We start from the raw sequence: 14,128 nt of genomic DNA on the forward strand, positions 1-14,128 counted from the left end.
GCTCAGTGTTGAAATCTGACAACGATTGCTAATGTCTGTGACCTGAAGTAACCTCGCCATTTTTGTACAGTGAATTTTTAGACGCTGAATTTGAGACGGTGAATTTGAGCAAGTTGAATTTTTAGGACACTGAAAATATTGCATTTAAATTTTTTAACACTGAAAATATATATATATATTGAAAATTTCATCACTTTGAAAAAGGAATGTGAATTTTTTTAACAAATGAAAATTGCAAACATGTACAAATAATGACAGAATTTTTTTTTAGGTCAAAATTATATTCTGAATTAATTTTGAGATTGTAAAAGTAAGCACAAATATACAACATTCAAGTTTCAGATGCATTTTTTATTCAAATTCTGATGGCACATATTTACTTCCATAAAATTTAGAATTCTGAGGGAAAAGTCTAAATTTGAGATTTGACGTTTTTATCTAAAAAGTTGGATTATTGAGGGAAAATAAATCTCAAAATTTCTAAAAAATTTAAGAAAGTAAAATTTTACTTTCTAAAAAAAACATTTTTACTTTTAGTAAGTAAACATTTCTAAAAGTACTTTTACTTTACTACATTTATTGTAGCTAAAGAAAATGTTTTGTAAAATTATTTTTACCAAAAAGTGAAGTTTTCCTAAAAAGCTTTACATTTTCAAAAGTGACATTTTTAGAAATTTTTACTTTCTAAAATTTCTTAGAAAGTAATATCTCTAGAAAATTTTACCTTCTTAGAAAAGTACAATTTGAAAAGGAAAAAAAGTCTGAATTCTGAGATTAAGTTCAGTGGTCATAATCCTCTTCCGTAGAAACAACTCTGTGGAAGTTGATTTTTAACACTATTTGCTTTCCGTACCAACAACCTTGGGATTCTTTAACATTCTCCAGTTTAAACTTAAATCAATCTACCAAATCTAAAGAAATAAATTTAAATTTAAAACCTCTGTTTGAATGAAATGTTTTAGATTTCTCTGTATATTTATATAAATATGAAGCTAATTAAGGGCTGCACAGTGGCGCAGTTGGTAGAGCTGTTGCCTTGCAGCAAGAAGGTTTGATCCCCGGTCTTTCTGCATGGAGTTTGCATGTTCTCCCTGTGCATGGTGGGTTTTCTCCGGGTACTCCGGTTTCCTCCCACAGTCCAAAAACATGACTGTCAGGTTAATTGGCCTCTCCAAATTGCCCCTAGGTGTGAGTGTGTGTGTGCATGGTTGTGTGTCCTGTGTGTCTCTGTGTTGCCCTGCGACAGACTGGCGACCTGTCCAGGGTGACCCCGCCTCTCACCCAGAACGTTAGCTGGAGATGGGCACCAGCAACCCTCCAGACCCCACTGAGGGACAAGGGTGTAAGAAGATGGATGGATGAAGCTAATTGAGGACGATATCAGCTCATATTAATTCTTTTTGTTGACTTTTATCTACTGTTAGTTTTCTTTAAACAGTCCGACCCTAAAGAAGAGGGAATAATTTTGGAAGAAAAGTGTAAACGAATAAGGGATGATTTAATCTTCTGTACCACCAACAAACATTCAGAACCTTTTTTCAGTCCTGTTGCTTCAGTAGAAACTTGTGTTTGTTTTACTTGGATCTTCACTTTGATTTGTCTAAACTTCTAACAGGAAGTCGCTGATCTGCTGCAGGTGTGCATGTAGAAAAACTATCAGAGGGAAACTGAGAGCAATCTGTTGTTTCTGCCTGTAATCTCACATTTTCTCCTCCCGCCTCTCTTCAGTGTTTTACCTCCAGCTGTTTGAAACCTGCCATGAAAATTCACATCTTGTTTTTATATTTCTATTTGAGTGTCTACTGCTTCTAAAAAAACCACAGAGCGTTTCTTGGCAATAAATTCATGTTTTGATGGATTCATCCTCCTCTTTCTGCTTGTAAAACGTCTGTTTGCTTCCCTCTTGTCGCCTCGTCAGGTGCTGAAGGGCAGCAAGAAGCTGAACCTGTCGGTACGCTCAGTCGGGCGGATCCCGGGCGGCTACGTCACCAACCACGTCTACACCTGGGTGGATCCTCAGGGTCGCAGCGTGTCCCCTCCTCCGGATCTACCGGAGCATCGGAGCGCCACGCTGCGGCGAACCGACAGCCAGCGGCGCAGCAACATGCAGCTGCTTCAGGAGGGAGACGAGAAGAAGGTAGAGCGATTCAGAACCAGACGGAGAGCCGATCCGTCCTTCAGCTGGTAGAGCTGGAGTTCAGACGTCAAGCAAAACAAACAACCTGAAAACGGCTAAAGAAAAGCTGTCATCATGTCGTAACAGTTTGGAAAGAGAGCAAATAATCTGTGAAAACTCAAGCTCCTCTGTCTTCTCCCAGTAACTAGAAACAACCAATCAGGGCCAGGGGGCGGAGCTTAGTGCTGTCATTCACCTTTCTGTGTGCTCCCTGCTACACTACAGCTAGCATAGCATGTCATGAATGCTAAGGCTAGTTAGCCTAGCCACCGATGACGATAGATAGACATTTTTCCTGTAATGTAAGTTGTTTCTGCACTGTTAGTACATTTAGCAGAGAGTACATGAGTTGGTTTATAGCACTAAGCCCCGCCTCCTGGCTCTGATTGGTTGTTTTTGATGAATTTCTGCAGATGGCAATAATATCTCACGGAGATCGACCTTTTCACCTTTTATTTGTCTCATCACAAACTGTCACAGCATAGCAAAGGTTTTAACAAATATGTAAAACAGCATATTTATAAAAGTTACATACCTTTAGCTTAGGACAGCTTTTGTGTAATAAATGTTTTAACTCCTACTAAGTATTAATAAATATTAGTTGTGTGAAACATATATAAATATAATTTGATTAAATGTTAGCAGCTCAAAGCTGAAACAGATGAAACTTCCTGTTATCCTTCCTGTTATCTGCCAAAAGTCCTGCTCTCTGTGGAAGCTGCAGCCTTAATTTACAGCCTATCTTTAATACTTCCTGTCATTTCATTTTTAAACCTCTCACTTACATTAATAATGATTAAATTAGACTCTACTTCCACACTGATGGGTGTTGCTGTTAGCATTATTTGTTAGCATGCGGGTAAGACGCGTTCACTGGCTAAACCGATAGTTTTTTTAAAATTTACAACCAACTGCTTACTGATTGGTTCCAGTCTCTTCATCAACAGTTTTGTTAAATAATGTTATTTTTATATGTTTAGGGAAGATAAAGTTGGTGTAAACGAGAAGGACGAATAGTTGTCCCAAGAATCCCAGAAAGAAAAAACCCACACCTTGTCATTATCTTGTGACCTACAGGGAAGAAGCTGTCAGTGTTTTAAAAGATTTATTACTCTGGTGTTTCAGTTTTTCATCAGTTGAGAGCTGCTCATTAATCTTGACGGCTCAGAGTCTTTGAATATTGACTGTAGTTATTACTATACAGATTACACTGAAAGGCCGGGGTAATAGTTAAGGTGTCCGTTTTACATTCTTCTGATTTTCCACGGTTCAGAGATAAAACACAGTTTCTCCTTGAAGGATTCAGATTGTCCTATTGACTATCTACTCAAATTAATGGTTATAATCCTTCAATAAATGTGACAAGAAGAAAAGAAGCCAACAGTTATTGTGACAAAAGTTACAGAGTCTCATAATGTCTCAGCCTTTCAGTCAGAAACAAACACTAAGATCTACATTTACACTGGATTTATATTCCTCTCTGGGGTTAATTGCTGAAATCTTTAAATGTTTGATTCCTGTTCTAAAAATGCCTATAAGTGTCAATTTTTAAAGTCCAAACCTTAATATGCGTTACAGTGGAAACGGTGTTAGCATAACCGCAGAAGCTAACACAGCCTTACTTATCTCAGCTCTGGCTGCTCAGCCAATCAGCGACAAGGAAAATGAAAGGCGCTCCTGGATTGGCTAGGATGTCACCTGTCATTACGCAGACTTCCCAAGCTGCATTTTATTTAGAAAATCTTAAACATGTGAACTCTGAAGTCTGCAAACAGGGGCGTCCACTGTACTTGGTTTTATTATACAACAGTACGTCTTTGAAAAGCATTCGTGGAGCCTCCTGCACAACTAACAAGGATGCAGCAAGCAGCTTCCGAATGGTAAACCAACAACAAAACATTTGTCTTTTCTAGCAGTACATTATTTCAAAAAAAGTTTCTAAAGTAAATGTAGTTGAGTAAATGTAACTAGTTACTACCCATCTCTGATGGTCAGTCACATTAAATCCCATATTGAAAGTTGTAGTTGAAGCATAAAAAACATTTTAAAAAGTTCCAGTGGTTCTGTCACTTTTACCCAAAATGCTCTGCTCTGCAGTCCTCAGCAGCAGCAGACCAGTCAGAGCCTCTGCAGGAAAGGAGAGGGAGCAATTAATTGATTTAGTGGCAGCAGTCGATGCTCAGGGACGCTGCGTGGAGCCAATAAAAGATGGCTCTGGTAATTAAAACTTTTCTCAACGTCCTGCAGAAATGTCACAGAACCTGAACGCTGTAATTCTCCCAGAGGTGATCCGAGGTGCCGTCCCTGCCTCCAACACCCAGACACTTGTTATTAAAACAAGAGCAGCTGAAGGAAAGGCAGGCTTGGTGAGCCAGATGCCGGTTCTGCGCCTGCGGGTCCAGAACTGACATGATTTAATTGAGGTATTTGCATACAGGCCGTCCTGCAGCCACCCGGGTCCAACTGATTCCACTTTTCGATCTTGGCGAGCGTGAGCGGCGTCGTGGACCGGGTAATGAAAGACCTCATTGTGATGGGGAAAATAGATAACATCTCAAGTTTGGCACAGTTGCACCACTCTCACTGCAGACGGTAAAATTAAAAACGGCAGCCTTTGGTCTCTGGATGGAGGTACGGAAAAATGCTGACTTATTGTTCTCCAACAAGTTTGTTCGATTTTTTTCATCCCAACACAAGTTATTTTTAGATCATAAATGTGAAAAGTGTGAATTTATAAACCATATGCCTTTTGTTTCTATACAGAAAACCATGACATTAGAGGATTTTCCCATTAAGTCTAAAGGAGCTTAAGGGAGAAAACAAATAGCTGTAGATAAAGTCATAAGGACATGAGGAGACCTGAAGGCAGTAAACAAAGACTTTCAGTGGGTTAGAATGCATTGGCTTTATTATTATTATTATATAAATAAAGTCTTCATTAGCTCTTTCATCTCTGGTGCTTTCTGTAGAAAGAGATTCTCTTAAAGTAAATCAAATGTGAAACAGTAGCAGGTTGTTAAAAATCTGTGGTAAGAGTTTAAAACCTTTTATTAAACTGAAATAAAAGTTACATCCAAGGTCATGCAGTTAAATGCGTTAATTTATAGTTTATAGTTATTTATTGATTAATACATTACTATTTATTTGTTATATCTAGTCATTTTGAATTTATCACTCCTAGGTATGTATATATTTTACAAACTTTGTATTTGTTACCTGAGATGGAGCGTCTTTCAACAAATAAGCAACTTACCCTTGGAGATTAATAAAGTCTATTCTGTTCTATTTCAAGTTATAGTCTGTGATCGATATCGCGATAAACAAAAATTGAGCCGTATAAATTCTTTAAATTCCTCTTCTCTTGTCTTCTAAATGTAGATTTTTGAAGCAGTTCCAAGAAGGAGAGATATCACAAATATTTCCAAAGTAGCAATATAAAATCAATAAATTTGACTGCAAGGATGGAAAAATAAATGGTAAACATTGTTAATTTGATGCTAACTTGTCATTTTATCTACATATTCCTGGTTTTACATTTGACCAGTCAAAGAAGCTGCTGAACTCTTCAGTCATTGAAGAATCTCTAATGCAAATCTTCATTTTGGTTCAATCTCTTCAGGAGGCAATGAGCCGTTTCTTTACKTTCCTTCCAACATGGCCGCTCTAGAAGCTGTTTTTGTTCTTTTTTTCTTGTTTTGCGACGGTTGAAAATAAACGACGTACTGCAGAGTTTCAGGGCAGCGTGCCGTGGAGGACTGGCAGGCGGCCAACCACACAGAATTAGAGAAACGGCTGTTTTTACATGTGCTGTTTGCCTCTGTGTGTTTTTCTCATTAGAGCAGTTAAAGTGGTTGTTTTTCAGTCAGAACATTGTTGCTCCGACGCTCAGTTTACCCAGAGAGCATATTAAAGCGTCCTCTGCTTGTGTAACTTTTCTAACCAGCTTTAACTGTTGACTCACTTCCAAATCTTTTGTTCTTCTGTCATTTGTCTTCTGTCTGAGATTGAAAAGTGATTGGCAGCGAGAAGATTTAGGCGTCCAAGAGGATGCCGGAGGTGTTTTGTGCATTCCAAGTCGTTTCCTGATTAGTATGTCACGTACTATTTCAGTTCCTTATTAAAGATGTTGGGGAGATCTGTCAGACCAACGGTGCCTCCTAGATGCATCATAATAACCCTCCATTTATGCATATAGATGTATATTGAAGTAGACATAGTCATTAATCCATGAGAGGCAGTTTTATCTTCCACCCATTTATCTACCTGATGGATAATCAGCAGGGGTTTTTTCCTCTTCAGGGGCTTTTTGAAGTCGTCTCGATGTGTCAGATGCAGTGAAAACTGTGTCTCCTCCAGTTTTCTGCTCCCTTTCTATTAAGGTTGTTAAAATAATTGATTTTCAATATAATCGATACTAGAAAATTATCCCAACAGCCTCAGCTGACCAAAACAACGAGCATGGTGAATACATCCAGAAAAAGAGTTATGTGACCTTCTTTAGCTAACAACACCAGAGCAGACAAGAATCTACAAAAACCCTTAAGGATTCCAGGTGCTAGCTGCGCTGACGCTACAGGCTAACACTACAAGCTAACGCTACAATCTAACGCGATGATGTTTGAGAGCAACTTAAAAAGATCAGTTAAACTCCTCAGTGAAGTAGTAAACCTCCAAGACAACATAAGCTAACACTGCCCGTTCAAATATTAGCTTCCTGGACACCAACAGCCAAATTACTTTTCTGTCGGGTCTAGTGGCCTGTTTTCCATTACACCTGAGTATCAACTTATACAAACACAACAGTGCAGCAAGCGCCGTCCAGTAGGAACCTCTCCAATTAGGAAGACAGACGGGAAATTACACAAATCCTGAAGAATGCCACATGCAGGCTTAGCTAATGCTACAAGCTAATGCTGTGAGTCAACGCTGATGATTAAGAGCAAACGTAAAGAAATCACTAATCCTCCAAAATGACCTAAAATTATTACAGGAAATTATGGAAATCCTTAATGATGACAAATGCTACGCTAATGCTAAGAGCTAATGCTACAAAACTTATGATTGAGAACAGCTTAAAAATGTAAATTTTCAATAATTACATAGGTAAAATTAGAAAAATGTCTATTAGTGGCAAATTGATTAATCGTGATTAATCAGTTATTGAGATAATTATCAACTAGTTTAGGAATCGATTAACTGGACTAACAGACTCAAAAGAAGAATAACTGAAAAACTGAAGAAAAAAAAAGTTTGTCTTTTTTAAATTCCAATATGGCCGTATGTCAGTGTTGCCTTTACAGTCCAACATAATGACGTGTTAAAGGTAATGAATGGACGTCCAGTTTGTGGTGATGGCTCTCAGATAACTCCAGTTTTATCTGAATTCATGCCGCTGAATCCTGACAAGATGATCCATAAATGGTGTTACATTTATGTAATTTTCCACACATGACTCCCTTTTGGATCTACGAGTTTCTTCTGTTTCATGTATTTATGGCCCTTTTGGGAACCTAATGATCCTCTGTCTTTAAACATCTAATGTGGATTTATTGCTGCAGGTTTAACAATGAGCAGAATTTTAGGTTTGTTCCTTGACGGCGATTCATTAATCGGACGTGTTATCTGTCTTCTGTCTTATTAAGAGCCCGACTCCACAGCCACAGTCATCAATCTGAGTCCTGTAAAGCGCTGATGTTTATGGAGCGCCTGTTTTATCTGCTGTTCTGCCCGTCACAAACAGGTGAACCTGGTTCTGGATGACGGACGGTCTCTGGGCCTGATGATCCGAGGAGGAGCTGAATACGCGCTGGGAATCTACATCACCGGAGTGGACAAGGGATCGGCAGCGGAGTGCGGAGGACTCAAGGTATTCCTGTCTCTTCTTTGCCTCATTTACCTAAATAATGGAATAAAAAGGCGACATTTTTAAAGAAACGTCACATAAATCACAAGGACCTGTGAAAAGCACAAAGGTAATTAAAGAAAAAGACACTGATGTTTTCATCGCGTTAATGTGGATATCAGTTGAAGTGGTTATTATGGAGTAATGGTGCGCCGTTTGGTGAGTAAAAAAAAGACTTAAATCATTTTCTTCTGATATTTTGACAGTCCAGCAACACTGGACAATAAATAAATATAAATATATAACGCATTAGGCAGAAGAAAACCCTTTAGCAGCTCAGGCTCTCTTTAGTTGGTGGAATCAGCTAACTCTCCCACGCTTTGGTTACCTAGCAACTCATTCATTCTTTGGTTACCTAGCAACGGCCTGCTGAGTAACTGGCGCAGCAGCAGTTTCAAGTTTCACCACCATAACTGTGTGGAGTAAAAACTGGATAAAGCAGGAAATGTCACATCGATATTTCAGATATTATTGGTCAATAATTATTGATATTACTGACTGATATGAAGTGATAATATCGTGATATGTTTTTCAGCACTTGAACGCACCATAATAGTGCAACTGGACCAGTTTGTTGCTGCCTCTCATTCAGTGAATTGAACATTTTCATATTTCGCCACATAACAACCACTAACATAAATATATTTCACTGGAATTTAATGTGAAAGACATAAAGCAGGAAGTGGGACACAGTTGTGAAGTAGAAAGAAAATTATACATGATTCAAAGCATTTAAAAATAAAAATAAAAACACTGAAAACACAGAGTGCAAAAGTATTCAGCCCCCCTGAGTGGACAGAGGGCAGTAAAACAGCTGCTGGTGTTTTATAGTTTGTTTCTACCAGCTTTGCACATTTTTTTGTTGGTTCTTCTTTGCAAAACAGCTGAAGTTCAGTCTGATTGGATGGGGATCGTTTGTGAACAGCTGTTTTCAGGTCATGCCACTGGGATTAGGTCTGGACTTTGACTGGGCCATTCTAATACATGAATACGCTGGTAAACATTTCTTCTCTACGCCAGAAAAAATGAAAATCACACAGTACTCTGATCCAGACTAAATTGTTCTTATTTGACTTCAATCTACTCAAATATTTGAGGTTTTCTTAAATGTGAACTTTTAGTTTGTCCATTTGTTTCTGACTCTTGGTATTCTGAGCTGCTCTGCGGAGCGATCAGAGCCACGCAGCGAGCTCAGATGTTGAAACTGTCACGGATGTAATGAGTTGAAGATCCCGCTGAGAAGTTTAGGAATAAATAAAAAGGAGATAAATCGTTGCTTTGCTTCCACGCTGTCAGCGCTGACAGCATGACGGAGACAGACAGCAGCCAGGAAGGCGACAGGGAATCCTCCAAAGACCGCAACGCCGCGGCTGATGACAGCTCTCATTTAACCTGCTTTTATTTTATTTACTTTATTTTAGTCAAACCTTGCACAGCACAGAGGAATGAATGTTCTGATTTATTTTGTTTGCTTTCTTTGTTTTTTATTTTAAATCTACTGCACAGTCTGGCCCCAAGCAAGTGATTAAACTTATTATAAACTTACTACTGACATTTTTAAATTATTTTATTTTAAACGGTGTTGCAGGTTTATTCTGCATAGCAGCACCCCAATTAATATTTTTTTTAAAAGTCAGATTGATGCACTTTTATTTTGTTTTGCTTTTTATATTTGCATGAATTATTTTTTATGTATATTTCAAATTATACATATTTATGACTTTTTATATACATTATTGTTTATATGTATTTATCTTTTACTACTAAGTCACTTATTGACATAAGACAGTATTTGTATTTTATTTTTATTTATAAATCTATTATAACATTTTTGCATTTTATTATTGTTATTCTTTTCCTCTTGATACGTCTGTGGCAACACGCATATCTTTTAAATTTATTTTCAATAATTATATTTTGTTTATTTATAAATCTTTTATTTCTTAAAAAATGCATTTCACTTTAGTTTATTTACTGTAGAATAGTCACTTTTGAAATTATCCTATACATTTTTTTATTTAATTTTGTATTGCTGGTTTTCAGACTTTTTTGTAGAAGTATGCAGCAAACTTTTATCCTACTTTGCTGTGTTATTAAAATCTCTATATCTTGTCATTTTAAATAACTGATGTGTTCTACCTGACAATATTAATCTTTTATAAAATAGTTTTTAGAGTAAATGCCTAGAAGATATGAATGATTTGTGAAGCAGAGATATTGAGAGTTGCTGTAAACATCCTGCGGCTGCAGACCCCAACACTCTGCGGATGTGTGTGACGGCCGGTGCTCAGCAGGAGAGGAGGCTTCCTCATAACTGTCCGCTGCTGCTGCCGCTGCTGCTGCAGCTCCTTCCCCTGCAGCTCACCGCTCCTGCTGGGATGACAAAGATGGATGACGACKCTCGCTTTCAGGCCTTTCTAATCAGCACCGCTATATGGGGGGGGGACGCTGAGACAATTCCTTCAAAAAAGAAATATAAATATTTAAAACATATATTTGGGGACCAATGTCAATAAAAAATTGACATTGGTGTTGACATAATGGCGTTGTTTTTACTTGTTTTTGGCGGTAAAAGTTAAATATTTCCGCTGTTTTAGACCAAAAAGCAAACAGCCGTATTTACCCAGCACCCCCTTGTAACGGGATGAAATGGTTTGTTCCAGCGTTAGCGGGTGTAGTAGCAAYCGGTAAAAGACAAAAACGATGGTGATATTAACAATGCTGCTTAGTAAAAATAATAAMATCWGATTTTTTTWAAAAAAGGAAAAGAAAAAAATCAAACACAGGGCGTTTCSTTTTAGCCCATTACTCCCCATCAAAAGGGCTGGATAGACTACTGCATGGTTAACGACCAGATARCTTAGCTAGCTAAGCTACAGTTAGCCTCTCGTTTCACTGCATTTAATCAATGAAAGGGAGTTCTGGTATTTCTCTTCCTCTTTGCTCATTTTAAATAAMACAATAAAACTGAAATATTTGGTACTGACAGAAAAGTAATCATTATATAATATATGTTATCGTTATTATTAGAATATTGGTCAAGGTTTCCCATGTCCTAATATCCATCCATATTGACCGAACATCCCCCTGTAACCGGATGAAATGGTTTGTTCCTGCTTTAGCGCACTTTACATTGACGTGTTTAGCCTGTGGAAGACAAGAAATACGTGGTTGTGATTTTAACCATGCTGCCTAATAAAATAATAAAATCAGGTGTTTAAAAAAGAGAAAAGAAGAAAGACAAAGACAGGGTGTCAGCTTTTAACCAGTTTTGTACTTCGTAGGAAGTGGATGTGGATTACCAACCTGTTAGCTTAGTTAGCTTAGSTACTGTTAGCCTCCATTTCACCTGCATTCAGTCAGTGAAAATCTGCTGGATTTCTCTGTCTCTACTCATTTTACAACAACACAATAAAACTGAAATATTTGGTATTGACAGAAATCCAAATAATCATTATATTATAATGTATATCTTCATTATAGTATTGGACAAAAAAAATACTGTTTGTCCTTTTTTGGTAGTAAACGTTAAACAGCCTSTCAGACCAAAAAGCAAACATCCATATTCACCAAACTCAACTCACAAATGGATGAAATGGTTTGTTTCTGTTTTATTAGCAAAACTTCGTAATAAAATTAATAAAATAAAGTTACAAGTACAGCTCAGTCAAAACGGTCCTGAAAGAAAARTAAATTTGTTCCCAAAAGGTTACTCAGTTAAATGTAACTGAGTAAATGTAGYTAGTTACTAGTTGCTACCCAACTCTGAAGTTTGTAATCCAGGTATTAAATTTCATTCATAGTGTCTTAAAAAGTCTTAAATCTGAGTTAAACCAGCAGAAACTCTTCCTGTTTGGACTGGTCCACCACCATGTCCCTGTCTCGTCCTCCAGCCCTCAGAGACGCTGGTCTACAGGTGTAAACGTTACCGTGGCGACCGGCTCTTGTTGCAGGTGTTTGTCTTTCKGTTTTTKAACGTTTTCMTTCCCACTGAGCAGGTTGGGGAAGGAAAGGTCAACCTGTTCTCGTTGGCCTTTTGTTGACATCTGCCTGGTTGGCTTTAATCTGATCAGAGAACCGGGGAAAGGTTACGTCTGCTGTAACGTACGGCGCTGCCTCTGTCTCCTGGACAGATTGTTGGGACTTGGATGTCATTTGCATTAAAAATAAAGAGGAATTTGGGCATAAGAGAYATTTCCTGGATCACTGATTTGAGATGTTTCCAGATGTGGAGGCCTTTGAATCTGCAGAGCCGGGACGTTCAGGTTACATGTTGRTTTCATGCTGTGGAGCTCTGGTTTCCCATCCTTCACCAGGACCTGAAGGCATCTCRTTAGGAGCTGTCGGTGTGCTCAGAGGGACGGAGGCTTCCATAAAATCACAGATTGGTTAAAGATTAAATGTATTATGTTATTGCACATTGTTACAGAAACTCTGTCGACCAGATTGTAGATTGAYTCAGTTATTCAGATCACAAATTGACCAGTTCACCTGGTTTCCATCCGTCCATCTTGAAGGTTTCTTGTTCAGTTTTTCCCTCCTTATCTTTCCGTCTCTTTATCTCCTGACAGATTAAACTTTTACTCTTTGCTATAAAAACTCAGAGTTTTGCCTCTGAACTCAGACATAGTAGATAAAGGTTGATAAATGCTGACCAGCCTTTTTGTTGAAGTGACTTTTCTCTGGTTTAAATCGACACCGGCGGTCCTTTAAGTCCCTGTAAGGTGAACAGAACCTGAGCTTGATGCTTGTTCAGCCCGGCTCGCAGACAAAGGCTGCTTAATGTTCGCCGCACCGGTGACTCCACTGTAGCAGCTTCGATCTCCACACCAATCTATTTTGTTGCTTTGTTACATTTCCTATTGTCCAGTTTTTATTTTTTCTTCTCTTGCTCTCTGTGTAGTTTAATAAATCTGAAATGTCATGTTGAAAAGAGCATCCAGCTGCAGGAGTGGTTTAAACTGTCGGGGATCRGACCCTGATCTACAGGAAGAGGAGATTTAGGCTTAAAATTAAACCCAATAAAATCACATACAAAAACAAAAACAAAATTTAAACAATGATCTACTTTAGTTTAAGGAATTAGCATTAAACTCTAAGCTAAGTGTTAGCTAAATATTAGCTTAAAGCTAAATATTTAGCTAAGTGCTAAATATTTGCCTAATATACAAATTCCCTTGCCAATAACTTTAAGTGGACTATCAAAATAAAAGCTGGGTCTTGCTTACCGCTATATAAACTCCCGCTGGTGAGAAAATATTGCTAATTACTTGGATCCAAATTAAATATTTAGTTTTTAAGCTACATTTTTAGCTTGCTGACAAAGTATTTAGTATTCAGCCAGATATTTAGTTGKCAAACAAAATATTTATCTCCAGACTAAATATTTAAATAACAAGCTAAACATTTTACTTATAACTAAATATTAAGCTATCATGCTAAATACTTAGCTTATATGCAAATTCACTCGCTGATAGCYGTTAGTAGACTATCAGAATAAAAGCTGAGTCTTTCTATAAACTCCTGCTGTTAGCTTGGTAGCTAAATATTTAGTTAAAAWCTTCTAAATGAAAATATGACTTTTAAAAATGGCTAAACACAAATTACTGCAGAATTCTTCTTCATCTTTGCTTGTCGGCACATTGCCGCCACCTTGTGGTAGTGATGCTGTATTGCAGGCAGTTGTTTCATATACAAATTAAGCTCTTTTTTCCACCTCTTTAAAGGTGCATTAGACATTTTTATCATGCAGCAGYGACGTTATCGATAAATCCACATTTCCCTCTTGGTGTTGTGCAGCAGCTGGAGCGTTTAATCTCTCCTGCAGTGAAACAAATCAACAGGCTGGATGTTGCATCAGCATCCCAGRCGGAAACTCAAACCACTTGGTATTTATTAGGTAACAATTATTACATTCCAAACAATATTTTGCAATGTTAWTATACCAAACGCTGATCTGGAGATGGCGATCCCTGTTAAATATTTACTTGTTAGTCTGAGTGAAAATGTGGCAATCAACATTTCTGCCTGGATGATCCTATTTGTAAATG

At 37.7% G+C, this 14,128-nt stretch overlaps 1 protein-coding gene across 4 annotated transcripts in view; it reads left to right on the plus strand.

Annotated features, from left to right (window-relative positions):
- Positions 1–14,128, plus strand: part of whrna (whirlin a) — a 135,612-nt gene that overhangs the window by 65,922 nt on the left and 55,562 nt on the right. For all 4 annotated transcript variants that reach the window (XM_008424630.1, XM_008424634.1, XM_008424631.1 and 1 more), the window contains exons 2-3: positions 1,919–2,137; positions 7,917–8,042. In XM_008424630.1, coding sequence (XP_008422852.1) covers positions 1,919–2,137; positions 7,917–8,042 — 345 coding nt within the window. The remainder of the gene's footprint in view (positions 1–1,918; positions 2,138–7,916; positions 8,043–14,128) is intronic.

This window comes from Poecilia reticulata, linkage group LG12 (genome assembly GCF_000633615.1).
Source record: "Poecilia reticulata strain Guanapo linkage group LG12, Guppy_female_1.0+MT, whole genome shotgun sequence".
Classification (NCBI taxonomy): domain Eukaryota; kingdom Metazoa; phylum Chordata; class Actinopteri; order Cyprinodontiformes; family Poeciliidae; genus Poecilia; species Poecilia reticulata.